The 23,734-nt window shown below is 54.4% G+C and overlaps 1 protein-coding gene across 1 annotated transcript; it reads left to right on the top strand.

Moving 5' to 3' along the window:
- The first annotated feature begins 7,761 nt into the window (after window positions 1–7,761).
- On the top strand, window positions 7,762–21,232 carry SLC26A9 (solute carrier family 26 member 9). The gene is made up of 20 exons (XM_026036125.1): window positions 7,762–7,886; window positions 8,726–8,865; window positions 9,248–9,358; window positions 9,502–9,677; window positions 9,917–10,081; window positions 10,678–10,830; window positions 11,215–11,297; window positions 11,567–11,714; window positions 12,405–12,518; window positions 12,959–13,036; window positions 13,350–13,445; window positions 15,208–15,314; window positions 16,002–16,071; window positions 16,221–16,313; window positions 16,564–16,680; window positions 16,862–17,098; window positions 17,591–17,645; window positions 18,006–18,151; window positions 18,888–18,965; window positions 19,479–21,232. The coding sequence occupies exons 1-20, from the start codon at window positions 7,762–7,764 to the stop codon at window positions 19,524–19,526; spliced, it is 2,340 nt and encodes a 779-aa protein (XP_025891910.1). The 3' UTR covers window positions 19,527–21,232.
- The last annotated feature ends 2,502 nt before the right edge of the window (window positions 21,233–23,734 follow it).

The following is a 23,734-nucleotide window of genomic DNA, read 5'->3' as shown; positions in this document are numbered from 1 at the left end:
TAGTGCCTGTGCTGGCAGCCCGACCATGGGTCATGCATTTCTGTTTCAAAGGGCTCTCTGCATATCAGTGTGCCCTTTACGAAGGTGATATGGGTTATTAATGATGTTTACAGGAGAACTGCTGGGCAATTATTACCTCTGTCTCTCCGATGGCAATGAATCAGCCCCTTTCCCTCTGCCGTGGGCAAAGCCACCGGCTCCTTTTAGATGGGGCTCAGGACGCAAAGGCCTGAAGTCCAGTTCAACAGACACGAGGTACCAAAGCTCCTTCCTCTGCCAAAACCCGGCACCAAGTGTCCCATCCCTGCCTGCTCTCCTTCCTCATGTCTTCCTCCTCCTTTCTTCCTCTCCAGGGGCCCTTTTGCTTTTTCCCCTCTCCCTTTAGCCAGGCAGGGCGGGCAGCAGAGCTTCCCCGCACAAAGGGCCGTTGAGCTGCCACGTTAAGCGATGCCTGTCCCAAGACACCGACAACCTCCCAGGACGAGGAGGCTGATCAGTATCTCCAAAGGTCGCTCCCGAGCCTGCCGGGCCCCGACGGCCCATCGCAACGTCCCATCTCCTCTGGTGTCCATTGCCAGGGGCATCTGAGGAACGTGTCCACCTTTCCCAGCCCAGGAGCCCGTGACGCAGGTGCGGCTCCTGCCTGGAGATCCTGCCTGCAAGGCTGATGGCAGATAGCCCGGCTTCATCTGCAGCCGAGCATCACGGCAATGCCGGGCATTTCAAACTCTCCCCTGCGCAGCCCACGGGCTCCCTCCTTGACAGACGGCTGGGGCTGCTTCTCTTTTCTCCTCCCCTCATCCCTTTGAACCTGGAAATGAGAAGGAAAGGGCTTTCCGCTGCCAATGGCATCTTCAAAGCCGGGGCTCCAGGGGTCCGGGCCCTGGCACAATGCTGGCCATTGTCCCCTCGGGAGGCTGCAAGGCGCCCAGGACACAAAGGCCACGGAGACGCTGCCCAGCACGCCGGGAAACCCGCCCAGGGCAACAAAAGCATCTTCTGCCCCAGCACGAAGGAAGGGGGGCTCCGTGCGGCACTGAATATGAGCTATTGTCACCGAGAGCCCCGTGCACCCACAGAGGGGATCAAACAGCCCGGGGAGGCAACGGGTGAGGGGGGACATCCAAAAAAGGCCCTTGTCCCTCTTCAGATCTCCCCTTATCTCCCCTGTCTATCTGCTGGGCTCAGCGCGGCCGTGTGCTCGCCGGCAATTAGCGCTGCAAGCCAATCAGGCGCCGAGCACGGCCCTCGGTCCCCTTGGCCGAGGTGATCTATAAATGAGTCACGGGCGGCCGGCAGCGCAGAGACCCGGGGGCTCCGCTCCGGCGCCGCAGCCTCCGCCGCAGCCTCCGCCGCAGCCTCCGCCGGCCTCGCGCCAGGCGCAGGTAAGGCCCGCGCCAACAATCCGCTCTTTGTCTGGGTGGGCGTGGGGGATTTACACTCGGTCCTGGGCGGGAGCTGCAGTATTTGGAGAGCCCGGACCCTTTTTTATCCTTCCTTTTTGTTTTTTTTTTTATCCTCCCCCCCGCTTTTGCAAAGGGGATTTACAGCAGCAGGTTTGCTCAGGAATTAGAAACACCAGTGACCCAGGAGCTTGATTTATGAAGAGGGGTTGGAAGACTAAAAATGTGAATTAATTATTACTAGAATAAGCCCTACCATCTTATCCTGGCTGTCTCCCACTGAGGTCTGCAGAGATTTTGCATGGAATAAGAGAAGTAACAGTGACTAGAGAGCCCCTGCTTCCTTGTCGCTATCATACCTTCTGTGCATAGGACTACATACTATAGGAATGTATAGGAGTCTATAAACTGGTCCCTGCCCCAGGGATGTTGTAGCCTAAACTAGACTGTAGGTATGGGCGTGGAAAACAACAGTGCAGAGCTCAGTGCATACAGGTGACAGAAGCGGAGCACTTGCTGCATATTCATGCATGGGACATCCCATGCATGCACACTGTAAGATTAGGAGGAAATTTGAAAGCTGGGAATGAGAACTGTTAAAACCAGCAACTTCAGGTCCTCCTTGTGCCACTTCATGGGATGTCTTGGTCCCATCTAGGCACAACTGTTCAAATAGGGCGTGAGAAAAGACCTCCAGAAGCCTCTTCCATGCTCTGGACTGCGGTGCTTTCCTCTCCGCGCTGCTCCGGCTCATCCACACGTTATTTGTGAGCCAGCTGAACACCTGGGACCTGCTCTTCTCGCCCTTCAGGAGCAGCAGCCCTTGGGGCGACACTTGTTGCTGGCTACACAGAATTGCTGCCATGGGTCAGAGATTCCCCGGAGGGAAATGCTCTCCGCGTTCCCGCTCCGCAAGAGGATGGGCCGGGTCACCCGGGTGGTTTTGCTTCTCTAAAAGCAGATCCCTGGGGACAAGGAGTGTGTGCACGGGAGGGCTCGCAGCAGGATCTCGGATAAGGCAGTGCAAGAATGCTGCAGTCCACAAACTTTTTAATTCCTAGGGATTTGCACTGCCCACCTGCACTTCAAGGGCCAGGTCTTGTGTCAGGCATGTGGAGAGCAGGGATTCATGGTGCTGAGGAACACAGAAAGGTTTATTTTCTTCCTGCTCTTTTAAGTACACTTTGAAATCCTTCCTCCTCCTCATCCTGATGACTGTGTATGCAGAAGGAGCTACAAGAGGCTGGGGAGGAAGGACACGCCGCTCTCGGGCTCCGGCACTGTTGAAGTCGGGCACGGCACTGCCAAAGAGCAGGGCTGCTGCTCCCAGCGCACCGTCCTGCCCGCAGCAAGGTGACATCCCCAGGGACCGTGCACCGGGCAGGGCCCCGCGCGGCACCCACAGCGCCGGGGCGCCGGGCTGGGGCTGCAGGCGGCTTAATCAAACACATCACAGCGAGCGTGGGCCAAACCTGGGCTCACTTACCCTGCGGCTGGTGCCGAGCAGCACCCCCGTCCCGGTGGCATTTGCTGCATTTACTGCCGTGCTAACGAGAGCCAAAGGCAGGCTGCTGAATGCAAGCATTTCACTTAATAAAACCCCTTTGAGCCAAACACTTTGGCTTCACCTTCAGGAGCTGGCAGATGTCTGCAGATCTTATTCTTCTGGTTACCAAGTGCAGAGCTCGTTTGGTTAGAAACTCGTGTGAAGTGGTACATCAAACATTGGCAGCGGCCCAGCGACAGCAGAACAAGAGCGCGGCGCAGAGCCCGGCCGGCGCTGGGGCGCTTCAGGCTAGAAAAGGGCCATCTGCCCCGTGGAAATCACCTGTTCAGCACTCCAAATATTTAATCCAAACAAAGGGAAAACATTGATTCGCTGCCGGGCCAGAGGGACGGGTGCTGCTCCAAGGGGGACTCGAAGGCTGCGGTTGCGGCATAGGGCGGACAAGAGATGCGGAGGTGGGAGCTGGAGGGAAGCGGAGCCGGCTCCTCCCGGCCTCCGCAGCCTCTGCGTGCGGCTCTGTTTGTGCCTCCACAGTCACCCAGGGCCAGGCTGCACCTCTCCGATCCTCTCTCCCTCCTTTCAACTTTCCTGGAGGTAAAAGCCCTCTTTGGGCCAGGATCTGCTCCATAACTGAGCTACAGGCTAGCCTAGCATTCGCCTCTTCTATTTTAAAAAGACAGGGGTTAAAAACCACGCAAACTTGCAGCCGAACTCGGTGTTTATGCAGTGTGCAGCCGCAGAGCCTGCGGCCAGTTGCTCAGTCCCCCAAACACAAATGCCAGCCCTTGGCTCCACCTGCTCCCCCTCGCCGGCACAGCCACATTTCTAGGAAAGATTCTTTCACCAAGGTATTTACAGCAGGAATGCCAGAATATGGATGTGGCCCTGGGTGTGCATGATGCTTCCCTCCTCGATCACTTCATTCGCCTGCAGATGAGCCCACTTAACACTAACGCGGCAGCGACGCTCAGGTGGATCAAAGAGGCTTTAAGTCTGGGGAAAGACAAGCCCTGCTAGATGCTCCAAGCGGAGGAGTTGACCTGCACGGGTGTCCTGCAGGGTCCCTCGGTGGCCAGCGCTGCGTGCGCCCCAGCAGCAGGACTCTGGCCCTGGCCTGTCTCCAATGACACGGGGCCAGAGCGAGTGAATGACACGAGCGCGCGGGGGGTGGATCCGCCGGGCTGATCGGCCCACGATAGCAGGGGTGAATTATATAACATTCTTTTGAAATACCTGAGCTGAGTGACAGCAGCGAGCTCCGGTCCTGCCGCCGCCAGCCCGGCTCAGCCCCGCGGGCACCCGGAGCAGCGGGGAGCCCCGTGCGCCGCCGTCCCCGTCACCGCATCCCGTCGTAGCCAGGAGGAGCCCGAGGCCGGTGAGCACTCGTGCGCGGGGCCGGTGCCTCCTCGAGGCCGGGGAGCCCTCGTGCGCGGGGCCGGTGCCTCCTCGAGGCCGGGGAGCCCTCGTGCGCGGGGCCGGTGCCTCCCTGCCGCGGTGTTGCAAGGGGAAGAGGCCGGCGGTGGTTGCAGGAGGCTCCGGTCGCGCCAAGAGCCCCTGGCCCCAGCGCAGCCCCTTGGCGAGGAGTTCCTCGCCGGGATTCCCTGCCCGGCCTCGCGCGCCTCGTCCCCTTCCACCGCGGGGCCCTGAGGCAGCCGCAGCCGGAGCCGCCACAGGGGACGTGGGCCGAAAACCCTGAATCAGGGGAACCGCAGGGGAGACCTTGGGCCTCGTGTCGCAAGCAAACCCTTGCATCTGCGTTGCCTCGCGCAGACCTTGCCTCCCCGGCTGCAGGATTGCTTTTTACAGCCCTTTCTTGGGCAACGGAGATGGGGAGGATACTTCCTAGTGAAGATTCACCCGGGCTTTGGAAGGGGCTGGACCTCCGGGCTCCATCAGCTGCAAGGAGATCTGTGCCTGCACATGCTTGTGCACGAAGCAGGGAGAGGGAAGGGTTGGAGAAAGGGGCAAACAGTCCCCCTGGGACACCAAGTTTCTGTCGCTAAAATAGGAGGGCCTCATTTATGCTTTGCTAGAGTCTCCCCAAATGTCCAGCTCTTACGCTGGGAAGAATTTGCTCCCTTATATTACACACCAAACGCAGATCGGATTGCTTTCCTAACTTGTGATTTATGCTCCCTGGAGTCCCTTTCCTGGGGCTATGCCAGCACAGGAGAGTGGCTTTATGCCAGTGGGTCCTATCAGCACTGGCCAGAAACCTCAATGTGACTTTTCTCTTCCCCGACACAGCTATCACCAGCACAGGGACAGGAGATAAGGGCTCAGTAAGTGCATTTGCTTCATGAGCACTGGGGGGGGGAAAAAGTTTGTGCTTGGTAAACGCAAGGTGTTTTTGAGTCCGGCAGGAGGGGGATTAGCCAGGCATAGACTGTTGGCTGGTGACTTTCCGGGACAACTTCTCACGCCCCCATCATATTTTTGGAGTGAAATAGTTCCATCTTGGCTTGCTCTTTGCTCTGAGCATCCCATCATATTAGAATACCTTGTTTTTTTCTGCTTCTCTGAGACCCTAGTCTCATTAGACTTATAACCAAGGCCAAATTTCAGATTTAAGCATCAGGCGCTCTAAGCCAGGCACTGGATTTCCTGGAAAGCTCAGCTTGCAGCGCAGAGCTCTCATCCCAGCGCCAGCCCCGCGTTGCAGCGAGTGCCCCTGCTGCAAGAGAGCTCTTGCAAAACCCGGCCTGGGCAGCACAGCCACTTCCCACCGCTCGGCTTCTCTTTCTGCACATCGCATTGCTTCAATCCTGCCCTGGCCACGCAGCTTAAAGCAGCTCTGCAGCTTAACAAAGTCATCAACGGCAGCACAGCTGGTTCTGCCTTGTATGCAGGGAGCAGCCACACAGCTCATTCTCTTTAATTCTGAAATCTCAAAGGTTTAACCCGCTGTTTGATCTAGGGCAAGGCCAGTGATAAGCCCAGTCAAGAACTTGACTCTGTCCGAGATGCTGACATCATCAGCCTGTTTGTTTAAGATGGAATTTAATCATGGGGATATTTTCCCCCCTATGCTTGCCTTGTTTATTATTTTTTCTGACCGCCAGCACTTTTGCCCAGCAGGAGAACTTCATTAAAGAGCTGGGCCCAACTGGCGGATTGAGCCCTGCCGGCAGGCGCACTGCTCGGCAAGGGATGCAGCAGGAATAAAGCTAAGGGAGACTTCTTGCACCAGGAACATGGCTGGGTTTCCTCTCCTTCGGAAACCCGTTGATGGGCCTGGGCTGTAGGATATTTGCAGGGAGTGGACTGGAATTCCACAGGAAAGCTGTGGGTAAGTCCTGGAGGGAGCCCAGGGATGTTGGGAATCGGCTCAGTAACAAATGGAGAGCAGGACTGTAAGGTAGGACAAGACTAAGGTAGGATGACAGTGAGCGGAGAGGCGCTGGTGTGAACGCAGGGCCGGGGAGGAGCCCGGCTCGGCGCTCGAGCTCAGCTTGCACCAAGCCTCCACAAGGCAAAGCTCACGACCCTCCTCGAAGCGTGTTCCGATTGTGCCTGTTCCGACTGTGCCAGGACGCGGGGCCTGCAGAGGGCACCGGAATAAGCGCCCGGCAGCGCCGGTTTCCCCTTCAGCGACTAGACCAGGACGGGCAGAGCAGCAGCGCCGCCGCCCGCCCCTTCCCTCGCCTCCTATTAGTGCCTCGCTCTGCTGACCCACATTCCCCCCGGCCGAGCCGCGTGTCTCACTCCCCTTCCTGCCCTGGCCTCCCGGCCCTGCTGCTGCACATTACTCACGTCTCCAGCTCAGCCGTAGCTGTTAATCAGCGAGGAGTGAAAACGCACCCGCGTTCGTTCGCCCCGTCTCGCTGAAGTCGGTGGCAGGACGTGCGTTGACTTCAGCAATGTTCACAGAAGCCGTGTCGGGAGAGGGGAGCATCCAGTACCTTCCAGTCTCTGCAGCCTGAGGTTCATCTCTTGATGCTTGCTCCTGAATTACCAGCTTTTTCCACCCCCTCTTCTAATCCCATGTTGGGCAATGACCCACTTAGATAAGTGCCATGCAAAAATAATTACCTGCATCCTTGATTTAGACCTGACCACTTCCTCCCTCCACTCCCAGGCTCTCCGACGTGTCGCACGTCTCTCCTCTTCCCAGTTATTGCTAATACGGTAAAATCAGGGCACTCTGAACTTCATCATCTTCGGTGAGACCCAGATCCTCTGCCGGACGAGTCTGGCAGGATGTTTTGGCACCGTCATCTCTAGCACAGATCGGTGACAGTTACCTTTCGGTGCACCGTTTCCTAGAAGAAATCAAGGACAAACGCAGCACCTGTCCCAACCGTAAGAAATATGAGGAGTGCTGCATGTGAATGAACAGAGCAGGCAACGTGGCAGGAGCAGCTGGGATGGAAGGCGCCTTGGGGTGTCGGCATCACCCACTGCACAGCGTGCCGGGGTGTCCGATCCGGCGGAGCCTCCTTTGCTCTGTTGGCCAAGTGGAGTGGGTTTTCCACGTGGAGAAGGTGGAGTGGGTTTCCCGGGACGGGAGCCGCTGTCCGAGGACACGCTCCAGGCCCCCTGCACAGCACCTCTATATTCTTACATTATATCATATTCTTGCGTCACGTGACAAGGGTGACCACGTTAAAATACGGGCAAAATCCTCCCGTGCTGGGGAGCAGCAGCCTCCAGAGCCGCAGGAAGCCACTCCCAGGGCCAGCCTCTGCACCAGCACCGGGAAACTATTTAGGGTGGAGATGTTCGAGGAGGGCTCCCAGGCACTGGAGGTGTCCAGTCCATCGCACTGCAGGTGGGGACAGCCCCAGTCACATTCTTACCTCCCTTTTGTTTTGTTCTAGATCTTTTTCTGAGAAAAAAAATAATCCAGAGATGAGCCACGCCAGACCTCGCTATGTCATCGAACGTCCAGCATATTCGGTCAGCCTCTTCGACGAGGAGTTTGAGAAGAAAAGCAGAAGTTATCCAATTGGGGAAAAACTGAAAAACCTTTTCAGGTAACATAGAATGTTATGGTTGCTCCTGGGGCACAACTAAACTGGATTTCGTATGGAATTGGGATATAATTTGGACCTGGGGACATAGATTCTGTTTATATTCTGCTATTCCTTCTCCATGACCTTCAGGGCTTTTAGGGATGGGAGATATCGGAGAAATGCAAATTGTACTAAAGCAAGTGAAATTGGTTATATTTTCACTGCCTCGACAGCTATGCTGTAAGGCAAATAAATGCAATAGTTGGCGCTAAGTGCATTTGGGGTTTGGTTTTCTGTTGTCTAATTCTGTTTAATAACGAAAAAAGTGTAATCAGTGATGTAGGTGTGGGTGTGTGGATTATTCCTTCAAGCTTTCTAGCTGGGATTTCCTTTGATCGGCTTTCCAAACAAAGACAGCACTGGTTTTCCGTAAGGAAAGATGAATAATCTTGCTGGTTGCTGTCTCTGTAATCTAGCTCCACTCCTTGGAAAAACGAAGCCTGTGTACAGACAGAATCATATGAATTAAAAAAAGAGAGAATCATACAGATTAGCAGGGGGAATGTGAAAAGCTCCATGTTTCAGCTCAGAAACAATTTTCTTTCATATAAACTTATTTTTATGACCAAGGACCTAAAAAGTTTATCTTTAGCTCTGTGCAACTGCCCCAGGAATCTTCCAATTGTTTTAGAGCTTTGCAGTTCACCTAAGTGCACTTGAGAGTATTAGAAACACCGATTCTGGTTATCTGGGGGCTGAATCCTTTCCTCCGAGCAGGACTGGGCACAGAGGGACCTTGGACCATTTCTTACCTCCTTCCTTGCTTCTCTACTTGTGTTCTTGTTCTTGTCCTCCTCTAGATGTTCAGCTTCCAGATTCAAGCTCATCCTCTTCAGCCTGTTCCCAATCCTTGCGTGGCTTCCCAAGTATAAAATCAAGGATTATGTTTTGCCTGATGTTCTCGGCGGGCTCAGCGCGGGCACGATCCAGGTGCCACAGGGTGAGAAGGGGCGGCATTCTCCACTAGCCAGGCATTATGGAGTTGCTTCCCCCGGGAGCTTTGGAGAAGGGATAACACTTTGTCACGTAACCTTAGAGATTCAACAGATGGCCATTGGCTGCAGGGGTTAGCTCCGTCACGGGGACACGGATGAACCACAGCTCTAGCTCCAACCTGGCCGTCCCTCGATTCCCTGGGGCGAGCAGAGCCCCACGTCCGTGCAGGACCCCGCGCTGGTGCCTCCTACAGCCGCCCCAATCCACCCGCTGCGGCTGCCCTCCCCTCTGCACCGAGGACAGCATGTCCAGACAGCGACCAGGATGGGGGGCTGACTCCAGAGGCAGGACGCAGGCAACCTGACCGGATTCCTTGTGTTTTCCAGGAATGGCCTTCGCCCTGTTGGCCAATCTCCCTCCCGTCAACGGGCTCTACTCCTCCTTCTTCCCCTTGATAACCTACTTCTTCCTTGGTGGCATCCACCAGATGGTCCCAGGTAAGAGTCCTTGGAAATGCCCCCACGTTTTTCAGTCATGGTGGTGGTGACGAGTTGGGTGATTCGGTCTGGACAGCCTGACCTGTCGGGGTGATCCCCAGCTCTCCAGAGCAAACCACTGACACGCCTGTGTTGTGCTCAAGGTACTTTTGCCGTCATCAGCATCATCGTTGGGAACGTCTGCAACGAGCTGGCTCCGGAGTCGGACTTCCAGTACTTCAACCAGAGCACCAACGAGATCTCTGTGAACACCACCGCCCTGGAAGCAGCCAGGCTGGAGATCTCGGCCACGCTCGCCTGCCTCACAGCCGTCATACAGGTACGGACTCTGAGACACAGGATCTGCTGGGGCCTCTGGGCAACTTCGGCCCACGTGCGGTCAGCTGCGCTCTCTGGAGCAGAGATGAGGGCAGCAGACACTAGGAGAGGCCACGCTTGTAAGTGAGGCTGTGTTTGTAAGGGGATGATGCCTCAAAGGAGAGGCTTTGGGGGATACTGGCCCAAAGATGCCACTCACAGTGGCATCTTTCTAATAACCGCTTGTGTGTCCTCCTCCAGCTGTGCCTGGGCTTCGTGCAGTTCGGCTTTGTTGCTATCTACCTCTCGGAGTCTTTCATCAGGGGCTTCATGACAGCAGCCGGGCTGCAGATCCTCATCTCCGTGCTCAAGTACGTCTTCGGCTTGACAGTCCCGTCTTACACCGGGCCCTTAGCTATCGTCTATGTAAGTGGGTGCTCCGGACAGGGGCCTTCCCTGCTGCTCCTCCCCAGGGAGCAGCCTGCCCAGGGCCGCTGCCACCGCGCTGGGAACAAGGGCTGGGACGGCAGGAAAGCGGGGAGGGAGGGACGGAGAGAGGGAGGAGGACCATGGCTCCCCACCAGCCCCACACCTGCCTTGACACTGCTGTACTCACACAGAGCCTTATCCGAGCCTGCATTTGGTAGTTTCTAATCAGAGGTAATGAAGAGGTTCTGGGATCTGGAGCAAGGTGAACTACGCTGCTTTGCAGAACTAGTCTTGCCCAATTATCAAACATTTTCTGTGAGAATGCTGTTCATTTCTGAGGCTGTTTTGCGTGCTCCCCTGATGCATCTTCCATCAGTGCAGCTGGAATTGCCTTTAGCTGAACAGTACAGAGCCAGGCTGGCTGCTGATCTCTCAGCAGCAGGTTTTCTAGCACTTGTTTTCCTTGATAGAGCCCCTGTCCCACGTCAGGGTGCTTGGGGTGCATGGGGGCGATGAGAGTTCTCCACCGTGCTGTGGAGGCTGTCAGGGTCTCTGGCCCTCCCTGACACCTTTTCCTCTTCTCTCTCTTCCAGACGTTCATTGACATTTGCAAAGGTCTCCCCAAGACCAACGTGGCCTCCCTTGTCTACGCCTTGGTCAGCGCCGTGCTCCTGATCATTGTTAAGGAGCTCAACCTCAAGTACATGAAAAAGATCCGGATGCCCATCCCCATGGAGATCATCATCGTAAGCAACACCTCACCTGCCCCTGCGGCCCTCACCATGCATTGCAGACCTAGGACACCTACTTCTAGCTCTTAGCATTATTTGTATGAGAGCCATTCATGTACATCATCTAGACAGTGAACATGGTGTCACCATACGTGGTTGGGGTCAGAAATAGAGCTGTCCTCCTAGAGGGGACCCCTAGTCTCCAGGACTCCCTGTCAGGCTGTAGTTGCATCCTAGTGATGCCAAGGACCAGGGACATAACTGGCTGGGGAGGGTCTCTCGCAGCCTAAATTTGGGTCTGATTTTCTACTGTCCTCCCCAAGAGCACAGCAAGCCTGGTGATGCCGAGCGAGCCCAGCGGCCTCCTGCTCTTGACCCCTTCGTCCTCTCTGCTTGCAGGTCATCGTTGCAACCGCGATCTCTGGCAGCTTTGGCATGCCCGACAAGTACAACATGCCCATAGTGGGGAAGATCAGCATGGGGTAAGTGCACGTGCAAGCCTGACCCAATTCCAAGGAGTTTTCCTTCCTCCCCCTCACTCTGCAGCCTGGAGAGCCCCTCACTTCCCTGCTGCCTTGGCACCCCTTGAGCCCTTCCAGGACTTCCACGTGGCTTTGCCAAGCAGTGGCCATGACCCTCCTCGGCCGCCCGCACTTGCGGCACGGGTTGTGTCTCTCCCAAGGTCCTGACCCGCTGAACCCGCGTGCAGACAGTGGTGTCACAACCGCCTTCCCCTCTGCTCCGCATGCAGCTTCCCGGCGCCGACGCTGCCGCTCGTGGGCAAGTGGAAGGACATGATAGGCACGGCCTTCTCGCTCGCCATCGTGGGCTACGTGATCAACTTGGCCATGGGGAGAACGCTGGCAGCCAAGCACGGCTACGACGTGGACCCCAACCAGGTAACGCGTGGAAGGACACGGCCACAAAACGCCCCCCTTGCTCCCAAGGGTGAGAGACAGACCTGTGTCCAAGAAGGTGAAACTTTCAGATACATTCTGCCTAAAATACACATGCTTCTAGCTTGCACGCAGCCCCACACGGCAGCTTGCCCCATGGGGATCCCAAGGGCATGAGAGCAAGTCCTCCTCCCATGGGCTGCAGAGATACTAGAAGGGAAGGAAGATTTACACTCAGCGCTCTGCTCTGCCTTCCCTCCAGAACAGGCCCTTGGGCCCTGATTGCTGCTCCCAGGGTATTTTTACCCATTATCAGAGCACAGCGAGGCACATGTATGTCCCACTGTGCAGAGAAAGACCTGGATGCCTGCTGGGCACCTAGATACTATAAGAAGCAGCACATTAAATAATCCTCCTTGCCGTCACTGGCACAGTGGCACCTTTCAATAACAGCCACGCATGCCGCACGGGCCCTGCCCTGAGCGTGTCAATGGATGACAACGTGCTCGTTAGCCATGGTGCTTCCAGGCGTCCCGTCCCGGCTCCCATCAGAAGGAGAAGGTCTGGGGCACCGGGCTGGGACTCGAGCACCTCTGCCCTGGGCACCTGCAGCTGCCCCACAGCCCAGACCCATGGGGAGGACAGGAGGGAGAGATGTCCCTTCTGATAAGCCTCTTCCCCTGGTCTCCATAGGAGATGCTGGCCCTGGGTTGCAGTAACTTCTTCGGATCCTTCTTCAAAATCCATGTCATCTGCTGTGCTCTCTCCGTCACTCTCGCCGTGGATGGGGCCGGAGGGAAATCACAAGTTAGTATTTCCTCCTCTTCCTCTCCTCCTTATGGCATCCTGCTCGAAGGCAAACGTTTGCCGCTGCCGCGTGCTGCCCTCCTGGCATCCCGGCCGTGTGGCTGCAGAAGCTCCATGCACGAGTGATTCACACGGCTGCTATTAATAGCAGAAATTGCTCCCCAGCTCCATCTCATTCCTTAGATGGTTCTGGATGTGTCACTGATACAGGGCTATAACTCTACATTCCCAGTCTGGTTCTCAATGGCGGGAAGAGCTACCATGAGGCGGGGTACTTGAGGTTCCTGCTGAGATATGGAAAAGCTTAATCCATTCCCCAAAGACAAATGACCACCCTCAAAAAGCACTGCAGGGACAAACTGGGTTGCAGCAGCCGCAGAGAAAGGACGAAGAAGGGGTTAGGAAGGCCCTGACATTGGTGGTTTCTTTCTTTTCTGCAGGTGGCAAGTTTCTTTGTGGCATTGGTGGTTATGGTGACCATGCTGGCACTGGGGATCTACCTCGAACCCCTTCCAAAGGTAACACGGGTGCACGGGGAGCGGCTGTGATCACTGCACCACATGCTCTGCATGCCCAAGGGCAAGTACGGGCCTGGTTTGCCTGTGGGCTACGATCTGTGCTGGTTCTCTGCAAGCAGAGCAGAAAAGAGGGGGACTTTTAAATCATTGTGCTCTGACCCAAGCACGACCTATGTGAGCTTCACCCTTTGCCATGCCCTTGTGGGAAGCAGACCCAGGCAGGTAGCTCGTGCCCCGTGGACAGCCCCCTTTGCAAAGTACGGGGCGTTCCCAGGCCGGACACCCTTGCTAACGCCTCCCCTCTCCTCTGCAGTCCGTGCTGGGGGCCCTCATTGCCGTGAACCTCAAGAACTCGCTCAAGCAGCTGGCTGATCCCTTCTACCTGTGGAGGAAGAGCAGGCTGGACTGCGTGAGTGCCGGCGCGGGGAGGAGGCTGCTCGCACTGTGCGGGGAGCGGCCACGGCAGGGACACGGGGACACCCGCGGCAGGGACACGGGGACACCCACGGCAGGGACATGGGGCTGCCACGGGCCCCTTGCTCAGCACCCCTGGCTCCCAACCCTGCTCGCGGGGTCCTGAGCGGTGCCAGAGCCGTCCTGCCCAGCTGAGCACTGTCGTGCTTAGCACACATATCACTGAACCTGTTTAAATGCCAATCACCTGCAGGAGCCTGTTTGCCCAGAACTAGCCTAACCGGCCCCGCTCAGTACCTGGGAGTCAAGACTTAAAAACTCGCACAATGGCCCTCGGGGGCGAGGAGAGCCCTTCAGCGCGATAAGGACCCCAGGCGCTGGTTGATGTATAAACCCAGGCAGGGGGTGTGGGGAGCGAGAGCGGAATTTGGAAACAGCTGACACAGAAAGACAGTGTTTGAGCGGGACGCCCACGCGCAGCGTGCGCGTGGACACCGTGCCAGGTCCTGCCCGGTGCCAACAAGCCGCCTTATCTGGGAAGCGGGAAGTGGGAAGGGGCTGACCCTGAGTCATCAGGAGCCTTCCCCAAACACTCATCAGACTGGTCCTGGAGAACAGACAGGTAGGAGTGCAAACCACGCTTGCACGGGGTGTAATTATGGCACAAAGGAAGAGGACTCTAGCACAGGACATGAGCTCCAAAACGCTGCTCGGTGCTTAGGAGCTGTCCCAAGAGAGAAGCTGGGCTGGGGGGGGTGTTTCCATTGTGAGCTGCACTGGCCGTGCAGGAAGGATCCAGAGGAGAAGACAAGCTGCTGATGGAAAGATGCTTTGTTCAGGAGGGCTGGGGGGAGCCCTTTGGATCCCCCCATGGCACTGCCAGCCCATGGCGTGGTTATGCCTGGGATGTGCTGTGTTTTCCCATGGCTAATGGAGCAAAACTCTTGTCACTGGCAGCCACGGGTGACCCAGGCGGTGCTGCCGGCAGCGTGGGGCTCAGGCAATGGGGTGAACTGCATTCCCTGGCTTTAATCTCCCTGGAATTTGAACTGGATCCGGTGCACTTCCTGTCCCCAAAACCGGGGTGCAGCGGCGCTGGGTGACCTCAGGCCCAGTTACCCCGGCTTGGCCAAGGTCAAAGTCTGTCCCTTAACAGTCTCAAGGATGGGATTAAAATCCTCTGGTAACGATTCCCAGTGAGTATAGCTGTATATTGGGCCAGGACTGATTTCTCGTGGAGGAAGATGCTTGAATGCTGATGTACAGAAATGCCAAATGACAGGGCTGGGAGCTGAGCGGCGGAGCGGGTTTGGGTCTGCTCTGCCGTACCCTGCCGTGGATGTGCTCCGCGTGCCGGGCATTTGCAGCAGGTGTTGAGCCGCTTTCCAGAGAGACGCTCATTCCCTCTGAAGTGCGGGATCTTCCGTGGGGGCGGGAGCAGCCGCACGGCAGCAGACGGGCTGCTCGGCAGGAGCTCTGCCTCCGCTGGCGAGGCAGATATCTCCCGAACCGCCTGAATGGCACGGGTGTTCATGCAGCTGGGCAGAAATGCACCGGCTGCTTTCAGAGCTTGAAAACCGGCGCTTCTGGCAGCTTCCCAACAGCGAGATTCACAAGGGAACGTGCAATAAAAATAGCTGCAGAATCCAGGCCTTTTCCTTTCGATCCTCCCCAGTGCCCAATGCCAAGTACAGGGCTATTTCCCCCCTGCAGCCTGCAGAAGGGTGCAGTGACCGGTGCGCTCTTGTCCCCTGCAGCTGGTGTGGCTGGTGAGCTTCCTGTCCGCCTTCTTCCTGAGCCTGCCCTACGGCGTCGCGGTGGGCGTGGGCTTCTCCGTGCTCGTCGTGGTTTTCCATACCCAGTTGTAAGTATTGGTGGAGCTACCCAAAAAGAACGCCCAGAAACTCCCCCCGGTTGCAGAGTAAGCGACGCGTTATTCCTCTAAGCGACCTCTGGCCCGCGTTCCGCGGGAGCGGAGCCCCGGGGAGCACAGGTGCCTCCGCGGCGCCGGGAATGCGCCAGCAGGAATGGCAGGCGTTGATTCACTGCCTGCATTCCCACGCCGTGCGACGCGCACGTCCCGCGGCACGGCGAGGTATCTGCCCAGAGGAGCGACCTGCAGAGCTCCTAGCACAAAACCTGCTCCTAAAAGCAGCGAGTGCCGTACCGACACAGATGCAGATACAGCTACATGCCTTCTGTCACCCACCCAAGTCTTTTGGTGGTGTTTCGCAGGGTGGAGCCCGCAGCGGAGGGAGGACAGGGTTCTTTGGGTCTGGGATGGGGAGTCCCGTGTGTGATGGGAATGGGAATGTGACCGGGGAGCTGCCCTGCCGAGCGCTGTCCTAGCGGCTGCTGCCGCCCCAGGCTGGGAGTTTCGCTCCAAACGCAGCCTTGTCCTGTGTTGCCAGCACCCAAGGAGACACTACAGGGCCCAAATCTAAGTATTTTCCTGCAGCGCATTTCCAAAATAAGATACAGCGAATGAACAGACGCAGGTTTTTTCTTCCTCTGCAATATTCACTCCAGTTCTGGCTTTTTTCCCTCCCAGCCGTAACGGCTCTGCCCTGGGCCAAGTGACTTCCACCGACATCTACAAGAACCCCAAGGCCTACAGCAAGGTAGGCAGCAGCTGAGAGCTCCTCAGCAGAACATCCCCGCAATGCGACGAGGAGACCGTGCCGTGTTCCCGTCTCCACAAGGCTCCCTGACCCCGCTCGAGCCCCTCGCCCGCTGCCAGCCCCGCGTCGAGCTCCCTTTCCTCTTGCAGGTCCATGAACTTAGCGGGATCAAAATTGTGACCTACTGCTCCCCGCTGTACTTCGCCAACTCGGAGATTTTCCGGGAGAAGATTATAGCCAAGGTGAGCCGTCTCTTGAAGTTTTAATTGCAGCGTAATCCTAAACGGCCCTTGCTGTGTCCTGGCTCGCTGCTTGGAGATAATTGATTGGGATCATCAAGAAAGATGGTCACATCCATCCTCTGCTCTTCCAGAGCCTAGGCCTTTTCTCTCTGATCCTCGGGGCTCAGAGGGCTCTGATCCCGGAGTTTATGCCTGAATCTCGGCAGGTATCCTCAGCCAAGCTGAGAGGTATCCTCTCTATTTTCCACAGACCGGGGTGGATCCCAGCAAAGTGTACTTAGCCAGGAAGAAATTTGTGAAACGACAGAAGAAGGGGATGGAACCAGCACCAACAAGCCTCCCCAAACTGCTCCTGAGGCAGAACAAGGTAACTGACGTTGGCTTCCTGCTGTGTAACCCCCAAATCCCCACCAAAGAACTCCAGTCACGGAGCTTTCCGCCTTGTCCTGCGTGCTTGCGGGTGTGCGGAGGAGGAGATGATTTCCTGCAGCGCTGGGTCACACACAGGAGTGATCCCGCCCTAACCGGGCATCTCCGCTTTCCCACAGACCTTGTCCTTGCAAGAGCTCCAGAAGGACTTCGAAAGCGCCCCCCCAACAGACACCAACAACAACCAGACGGCCGCGAACGGCGCCAGCATCTCCTACGTGAGCTCCAGCGAGCTGCACGGTATCCCACCCGACCCCATGGCCTCCGCGCCGCCCCTCGTCAGCTTCCACACCATCATCCTGGACATGAGCGGCGTCTGCTTTGTGGACCTCATGGGCACAAAGGCGCTGGGCAAGGTCAGGTCTCTGCGACTAACGTTGCCACAAAGTTGGGCAAGAGTTTTCATCTCCGTGTGGGGAAGGACTTCTTGACCTGGAGGGTGACAGAGCACGGGAACGGGCTGCATAGAGAGGCTGTGGAGTCTCCTTGTGTGGAGAGCTCCAAACCCTGCCTGGATGTGACCCTATGCCATGTGCTTGGGGTGTCCCTGCTTGAAGGGCGGGCTTGGAATACATGACCTCCAAAGGTCCCTTCCAACCTCAAATGTTCTGTGATTCTGTGTGATAAGCGGTAGTAGAATTATTACTAGTATCAAATAGAGCAGCAATAGAAATTCTCCCAATAGAAATTCCTCAAGTTACGGCCAAGTTAGCGGTACAAGGTTTGTGTGGTTTCTCCTTTACCATGTCCAGGGCACGTGCAAAGCCTTGGATGAAAACCTTTATGCATAAAACCAGGGCTGGAGCAGCAGTTCTATTAACCTTCTTTCTCCTTCTCCTCCCTTACAGTTGTGTTCCAGTTATCAGAAGATTGGGATTAAAGTCTTCCTGGCAAACGTGCATGGTAAGAATCCCCCAAGAACACATTCCCATATGATCTTCCCTGTTTCTGTGCTAGCTGTCAGCCTCCCATTGGAGCAAAATGGAGCAGATGAGAGAGAAGAAAAGAAGCAGAGAGGCAGTTATCACTGTGTGAAATAGGTTCTTTCATTTGTGATGTGACACGGCTGCAGCATCTCCATAGATTGTATTTAGCCAAATTGATCCCTACATCCATATTTCTGCAGCCGACCTGTTTCTTTCCCATCCAAAGGAACAAGTTCCTATATAGGTTCCTATAGCAATAGGTTCATTCCAAGGGAATGAAGAAGGAATTGTCCTCCTCCAGTTTTCCCTGGTGCTCATGCCTCTCTCCTTTCTCCAGCCCAGGTGTACAACGACATCAGCACAGGCGGAGTCTTTGAGGAAGGAGGCCTGGACCGAAGCCACATCTTCCTGACTATCCACGACGCTGTGTTGTTTGCCCTGGCAAATATGAAGGATGTTGTCCACCCGCCAGTCTTGGAAGGGGTAAATTCTCCCCCAAGCTTTGCTCCAATTCTCAGTTCTGTAGTGCTGGGTTCCCAGGTCAGCGCGAAGGAAGCAGAACGGCTCATTACGGCACCCAGGGACATTTTTGGTTTAGCTCGAGTGGCAAACGTCCAAATCCCACCAAATACTTCAGCTTCTAGTTCTCACGTATGGGCCAAGAACCTGCTGATTTCACTGACAGCTTAGTGTTTCCTCCACATGCCTGAGTGGGGGTGAACATTGGCCCGGCCTACAGACGCCAACGCAGCTTTGCCAGGACTATGCCCTCAGTTCGGCGTCGCCTGGAACACGCAGCCGCTGCCAGGGGCAGAATGTGGGCGGCGAAGCCCTTCTGCCTGCCCTTGGGCAGCCCCAGCACCCAGGGACGCGTCCCTTGGAGCGGGGAGAGGAGGTCGAGGCAGGAAAGGTGGCGTGTGCTGACAACACGGAACCAGGTTATTTCTGCAGATATGGGCCAATTTATTGCCTGATAATTAGAGCTCAAACCAGCGCACTATTAGCCAGTTATCTCACGTGTGTACGTTAAGGTACCCTATGTATCTGCACTGTGATATGCAAACACAAGGGAGATATGCAGCTGAAACGGGATTTTTCCTACACCCCTTCTTCCTGGTGGGTGTTTTCCCCTGCACGAGTGTGATGGTTTTAAGCCTGGGCTGGCTGTGCTTTGGCCCTGCGCTCTGCTAATATGTGGGTTTGATTCCTTCCTGCCCAGAGGCCGGATCAGACCGAGCTCTCCATCTATGATGAGTCTGTGGACGAAAGCAGTGTGGAGTTCAAGAACTTGGAGGAGGTCAGTCCGAGCACGGGGTTACATGCTCAGCCGTGGACGTAAGAGGGGAATCAGAAACCCTGGTTGGGATTGATTAGATGGGTTGTTCCCTGCGTCACTGCCAGGCAAATTGCTCCCCAAAGTCACCCTTGGAAGAGGTCCTTGCAGCCCCAAGGTAACATCCCTGCTGTGAGCAGCTCTGGTGGGAACCCAGCAAGCTCCCCCAAGGGGACCCATTCATCCGCACCCCAAGAATGGGGTGACTTTGGAGAAGAGGCTCTAGCCGCAGCCCCAAAGAGGCTCCCGCGGCCGAGCCCTCAGCACGGGCATCACCAATGTGACCATGACGTGCAAGTGGAGGCCGCTCCGTCCAGCCCTGACCTTGCCATGCTGTTGTGCTGGACGAGAGCACCACGTGCACAGCTGGCTTTCCCTGTTGGAAAAGGGCCGGGAAGAGCCCGAGTTCCTGCCCACGGATCGCTGCCGTGCCGGTCCGTGCCCTGCCACGGCCTAACCCGTGCCCTGTGTCTCCAGGAGATGTTCGGCAGCATGTTCCACTCAGAGGCACAGACGGCTCTGTGAGCGCCGGGGGCGTCACGGCGCGGAAACCCTTCGGATCAGATCCCACCCCGGCCCGAAGAAGTGCCCTCCTCTCCGGAGACACAACCAGTCTGCAAAGGAAGGAGCCATCACCTCTCCCGAACCGACGATACCTCCCTCCCGCCTGCCTGCTCGGCTCCCGGCGCCCGGAGCGGCACCTCCGGAGCAGCAAACGGGAACCTCCAGGGTTCCATTCCTGCTCCATTCCGAGCAGGAGCTCGGGAAATGCTCTTTCATTAATCACAAAGGAGCAGCGAGTTCATTTGCTGGCAGATGCCTTGATGACTGTGATGATTAGTCATTATCGCCAGCCGAGTGCCCTCCTTTGCCTCTCTCCTGAACACATCTGCACGCTTCAAGCCGTGCAGGCACTACCTGATTCAGGCATCTCCCTACCTTCTTTTTCTCCTGCCTCTTTTCCCGATGAAATAGGGAAATACAGGGAGCCTTCCATGGCTTTGATTCGCGAGCAAAAGCCACTCTTGCAAGGTGCAAGGAGCAGCTTTGGAAGGAAATGTTTTATCAAGTGCACTGATGTTCAGGGACCCCGCACACTAGGTGCAAAGCCACCCCTGCAAACCGAAGCCCACCCATTTTGCTGCAGCCCTGCGACTCCCCGCACTGCTCCCTCCACACCCCAGAACCGCTGCCTCAGACCAGTGCCGTATTTTCCATCCCCTGAAGATCTTGGTACCCTGGCTCAGGAGGGCTGCTTTCCGGGTTACTTTTTTATTAACATTATTGCTGCCAGAAATATTTTATAATCAGAGCTAAGAATTCCTTGTTGCTGCCGGTGACGTGCACGGATGGGGCTGCCTAGTTCAGCCCCCTCGGGAGGATTTTCGGGGTCTACCTATCGACTGGACTGAGTGCTGGGGAAGGCGCTCGGGCTGCGGACGACAGGACAGCAGTAACTGCAGAGGCGCTCTGGCCCTCTGCCCATTTCCTGGCCAGAACGACCAAAAGATTCAGTTCAGAAACAGAGCAGGGCTTTGGGGAGATCTGCTTTCTGCAAATCATTTTGATCACAAATAGGAAATTGAGGGAGATGGGAGAGAGCCCATTCTGTAGCCTCTTCAGGATGGCAAGGATCCAGAGCAGTAAATCTGAAATTTCAGCATGATTTTTTTGCCTCCCCTGCAAGCAGGGAATGGCCCAAGTGGTATCCTGTGCTATGCAGGGCCTCAGGTGAATGGTGTCAGCAAAAGAAACCTCTTTTATATCGCGTGATCTTTGCATAACAATTTTCTACTGCATGTTTGATGATTTTCACTGAAATTCACCACAGACTGATGCTCCGAGGATTGCCTCCCTCAGGCAAGCAAGCTTGACTCACTAACCCACACCCAGACAGAAGAGATCTTAATCATTTCTAAAAAAAAATGGTTTTTTATATATGAGTGATATTAATAACTGCTGCTATTTTAGCTTTCTCTCCCAATGCCTGCCCTTTTACCAACTGCTAATGCTATAACAAATGTGACGACAACATAAAGCCTGAAAGAAATCAAGTATAAGCCAAGGGTTAAAGGAACCCTTCTTTAGCGTATTTCAAACTCAGACATGGATTTTATGAAAGAAAAGGGTTATTTTTAAATTTGGACATGCAGGTGTATTTTCAAACGCAATGAAAACAACTCTTTCTATTTGAATTTTAAATCCTCTTCCAGCACCGGCTTGCAGTGTGAGAGCAAACAAAAGTGCACAGTAGCAGAAGTCAACCTTGACGGTTTGGTTTCTTGCCATGGCCAAAAAAAGAAAAAAAGAATGGCCTTAATAATGAAATAAATTATATTTTTAAAAGTTATTTCTAATTTAGTAATCTAAGATATTAAACACATTATCAAGTTTTGATAGACAGTTTGAAGTATATAAATATTTTTGAGCTTTTACACACGGCTGGAAGGCTCTTTAAGGAAAAAAAGGGGAGTTTCTCTACAGCTCCTAGATGTCTCATTTTGAGGAAAACAGAGCTCCAGGAACTGCTAGAGGTTGGCTGCCATTCCAGGGAATAAAACGAGGGCCCTGCCCGTCTGGTTTTGCATGACGTCTCATAATTAAGTCACCACTTCTCTACCTCAGTTTTGGATTATGTGGTGCAAGAGAATAATTAAATCAATGGAAAATAGTTTCCAAAAGGAAAACTAACCTAACTAAATTAAACCCACTAACTAAAGGTTATTTTTTTTTATTTGGGTCTTAGTGAAACAGCTGTGATTTTCCCAGGACTGTCTTTTGCTCCCCAAATTAAATCAAGATATTAATTCTCCTAAATCATCTCTGAGCCTGATTAGTCACAGTCTTCCACTCCCCTGCCTGAGCAATTCTTTTGCTCGCTGGTTTGAAAATAACAACAAAGAAATTGGTGCAATGGAACAAGCAGCTCTTTCACAGCAGCTAATCAATACTGCTGCATCTCTGAGGTGGCGTTGCGTTAAACGAGGAAAATTCCCATTTCCAGTTCTCCATTCAGGGTGAACCATAGGAGACACTGCACAGTCGCAGGGGCCCGACAGACCAAGCACAGGAAGCGGCAGACCATGTATAAAAATTAAACTGTATTTCTTGAGGTTCCTGCAAGTGCAATGGATGCGATGCCAAGGGGGATGGCGGGGAAGGAGCAGTCGCAACCCAATGCTCTGCGATTTTGCTGGCCCGGGATGGAGGAGGCTTCACTCGTGCAGCCACGGGCCGGGACCGGCAATGACCCGAACATCAGTGGACAGATGGTGTTGCTGGAGGCACAGGTACCAGCGAGAAACAGGAATTTCAGAGCTCAACTTCACAATCCCGTGTTTTCACAGGTCAGCTTCACCAGCTTGGGAAATAAATGAATGAAGCCAAATAAATGGAAGGAAATCGCCACGTTTTGCACTTGTCTTTTAAAAGTTCAGCGTGGCCAACCAAATATCTTGGCCAACTCGAAATTTTCATTTCCAGGTGCCTGGACAATTAGGGAAGCTCAAATTTATATTGGCGTTAAAAAATGATAAATTTCCATGTTGGCACTAAAAAAAGATAAATTTCCCTTTTTCTTTTATTATTTCCCTTAAAGTACCAGCAATATTGGATGTGTAATGGCTCTGAAGCCTTACTTGGTAACTGCATGATGTATAGCCAGCTCAAAACATTTGTAATTTATTTAATTTAATATTGGTTCCATTCTTTATTTTTTTTTTCTTTTGATAATAAAGAATGTGTGAACAATCATCTGCTTCTCGTGGCGCCTCGGGAGCCGGCTTTCCCTGGCACCTCCGAGCCGGCTCCAAACAAGCCGGGATTGTTCGACCGGCCTCGGATGCAGGGCAAGGCGAAGCAGAGTGGGAGAGATAATCCGGGAATTGCGTGCCACGGGGAGACGTGTTCGTGTCGCTGCGAAGAGGAGGCTGAGGCAGTGCGTTAACCTGCTGCGGAGAAGCACGGATAAGTATGGATTTGGGGGGGCAGGCTGCAAGTTTTTCCAAACTTTGAGAACATTGAGGTGCTGGAGTGTGTCCAGGGAAGGGCAATGAAGGGGCTGGAGCACAGATTGCAGGAGGAGAGGCTGAGAGAGAGGGAGTTACTTAGCAAGGAACTCCCGGTGGTCGTTGAGGCTGAAGTAAAAAGTCTTCCTCCCTTGTCCCATARTTGACCYCTTACTCCTGTATCCTTATATGGATAACTTGTCCGTTTCTGCTGATCCTTGAAAACATCTGGTGGTTATCTGTAGCTGCAKCCTGCACAAGCAGTGTCCGGTTGCTATTATCTGGTTGCTGTTTTTAGTTTGCGTAGGCGATTTTGTATCTCATATCTTTTGTAGTTTGGCCTTAACCTAAACCCTAATAAACAATACTATAGTCCATAGTCTCCCACAATCCCCCCTTTTTCTTTTTATCCTATTATTGTTTATTAGATGCTGTTCTCATTTTCAGTGCTATAAGCAAACCTTTTTCCACAATCCCTACATTTATTATAGCACTCACAATGTAATACATTATYGTTACAATGGCAATCATAGTTTTCGCGTTGCATATCACATTCTCAATAATCTTCATCCTCATCAATAGGTACGTTCCTATATACGTTCCTGTATCTTGCTCTAGATTCTGTAGTTAAAATGAGCAATTTAGTTATGTCGAACCGTTCTCTGATAAAGCGCAAAATATAACGTAATATACAAGGTCCAAATATAAGTCCCAAAATTAACATAA

Source organism: Nothoprocta perdicaria, unplaced genomic scaffold, assembly GCF_003342845.1.
Source record: "Nothoprocta perdicaria isolate Ctin4 unplaced genomic scaffold, notPer1 scaffold_170, whole genome shotgun sequence".
NCBI lineage: Eukaryota > Metazoa > Chordata > Aves > Tinamiformes > Tinamidae > Nothoprocta > Nothoprocta perdicaria.
Note: the sequence above shows the minus strand (reverse complement) of the source record. Positions and strands in the feature narration are given on the sequence as shown.

What these genes read in the sequence shown, in the direction of transcription:
- SLC26A9 (XM_026036125.1), top strand. Translation starts at nt 7,762, where the DNA reads ATGAGCCACGCCAGACCTCGCTATGTCATCGAACGTCCAGCATATTCG. An exon ending in ACCCCAAGGCCTACAGCAAG is followed by an intron (nt 16,072 to 16,220) that starts GTAGGCAGCAGC and finishes TTCCTCTTGCAG; the next exon opens with GTCCATGAACTTAGCGGGAT. An exon ending in AGTTCAAGAACTTGGAGGAG is followed by an intron (nt 18,966 to 19,478) that starts GTCAGTCCGAGC and finishes CTGTGTCTCCAG; the next exon opens with GAGATGTTCGGCAGCATGTT.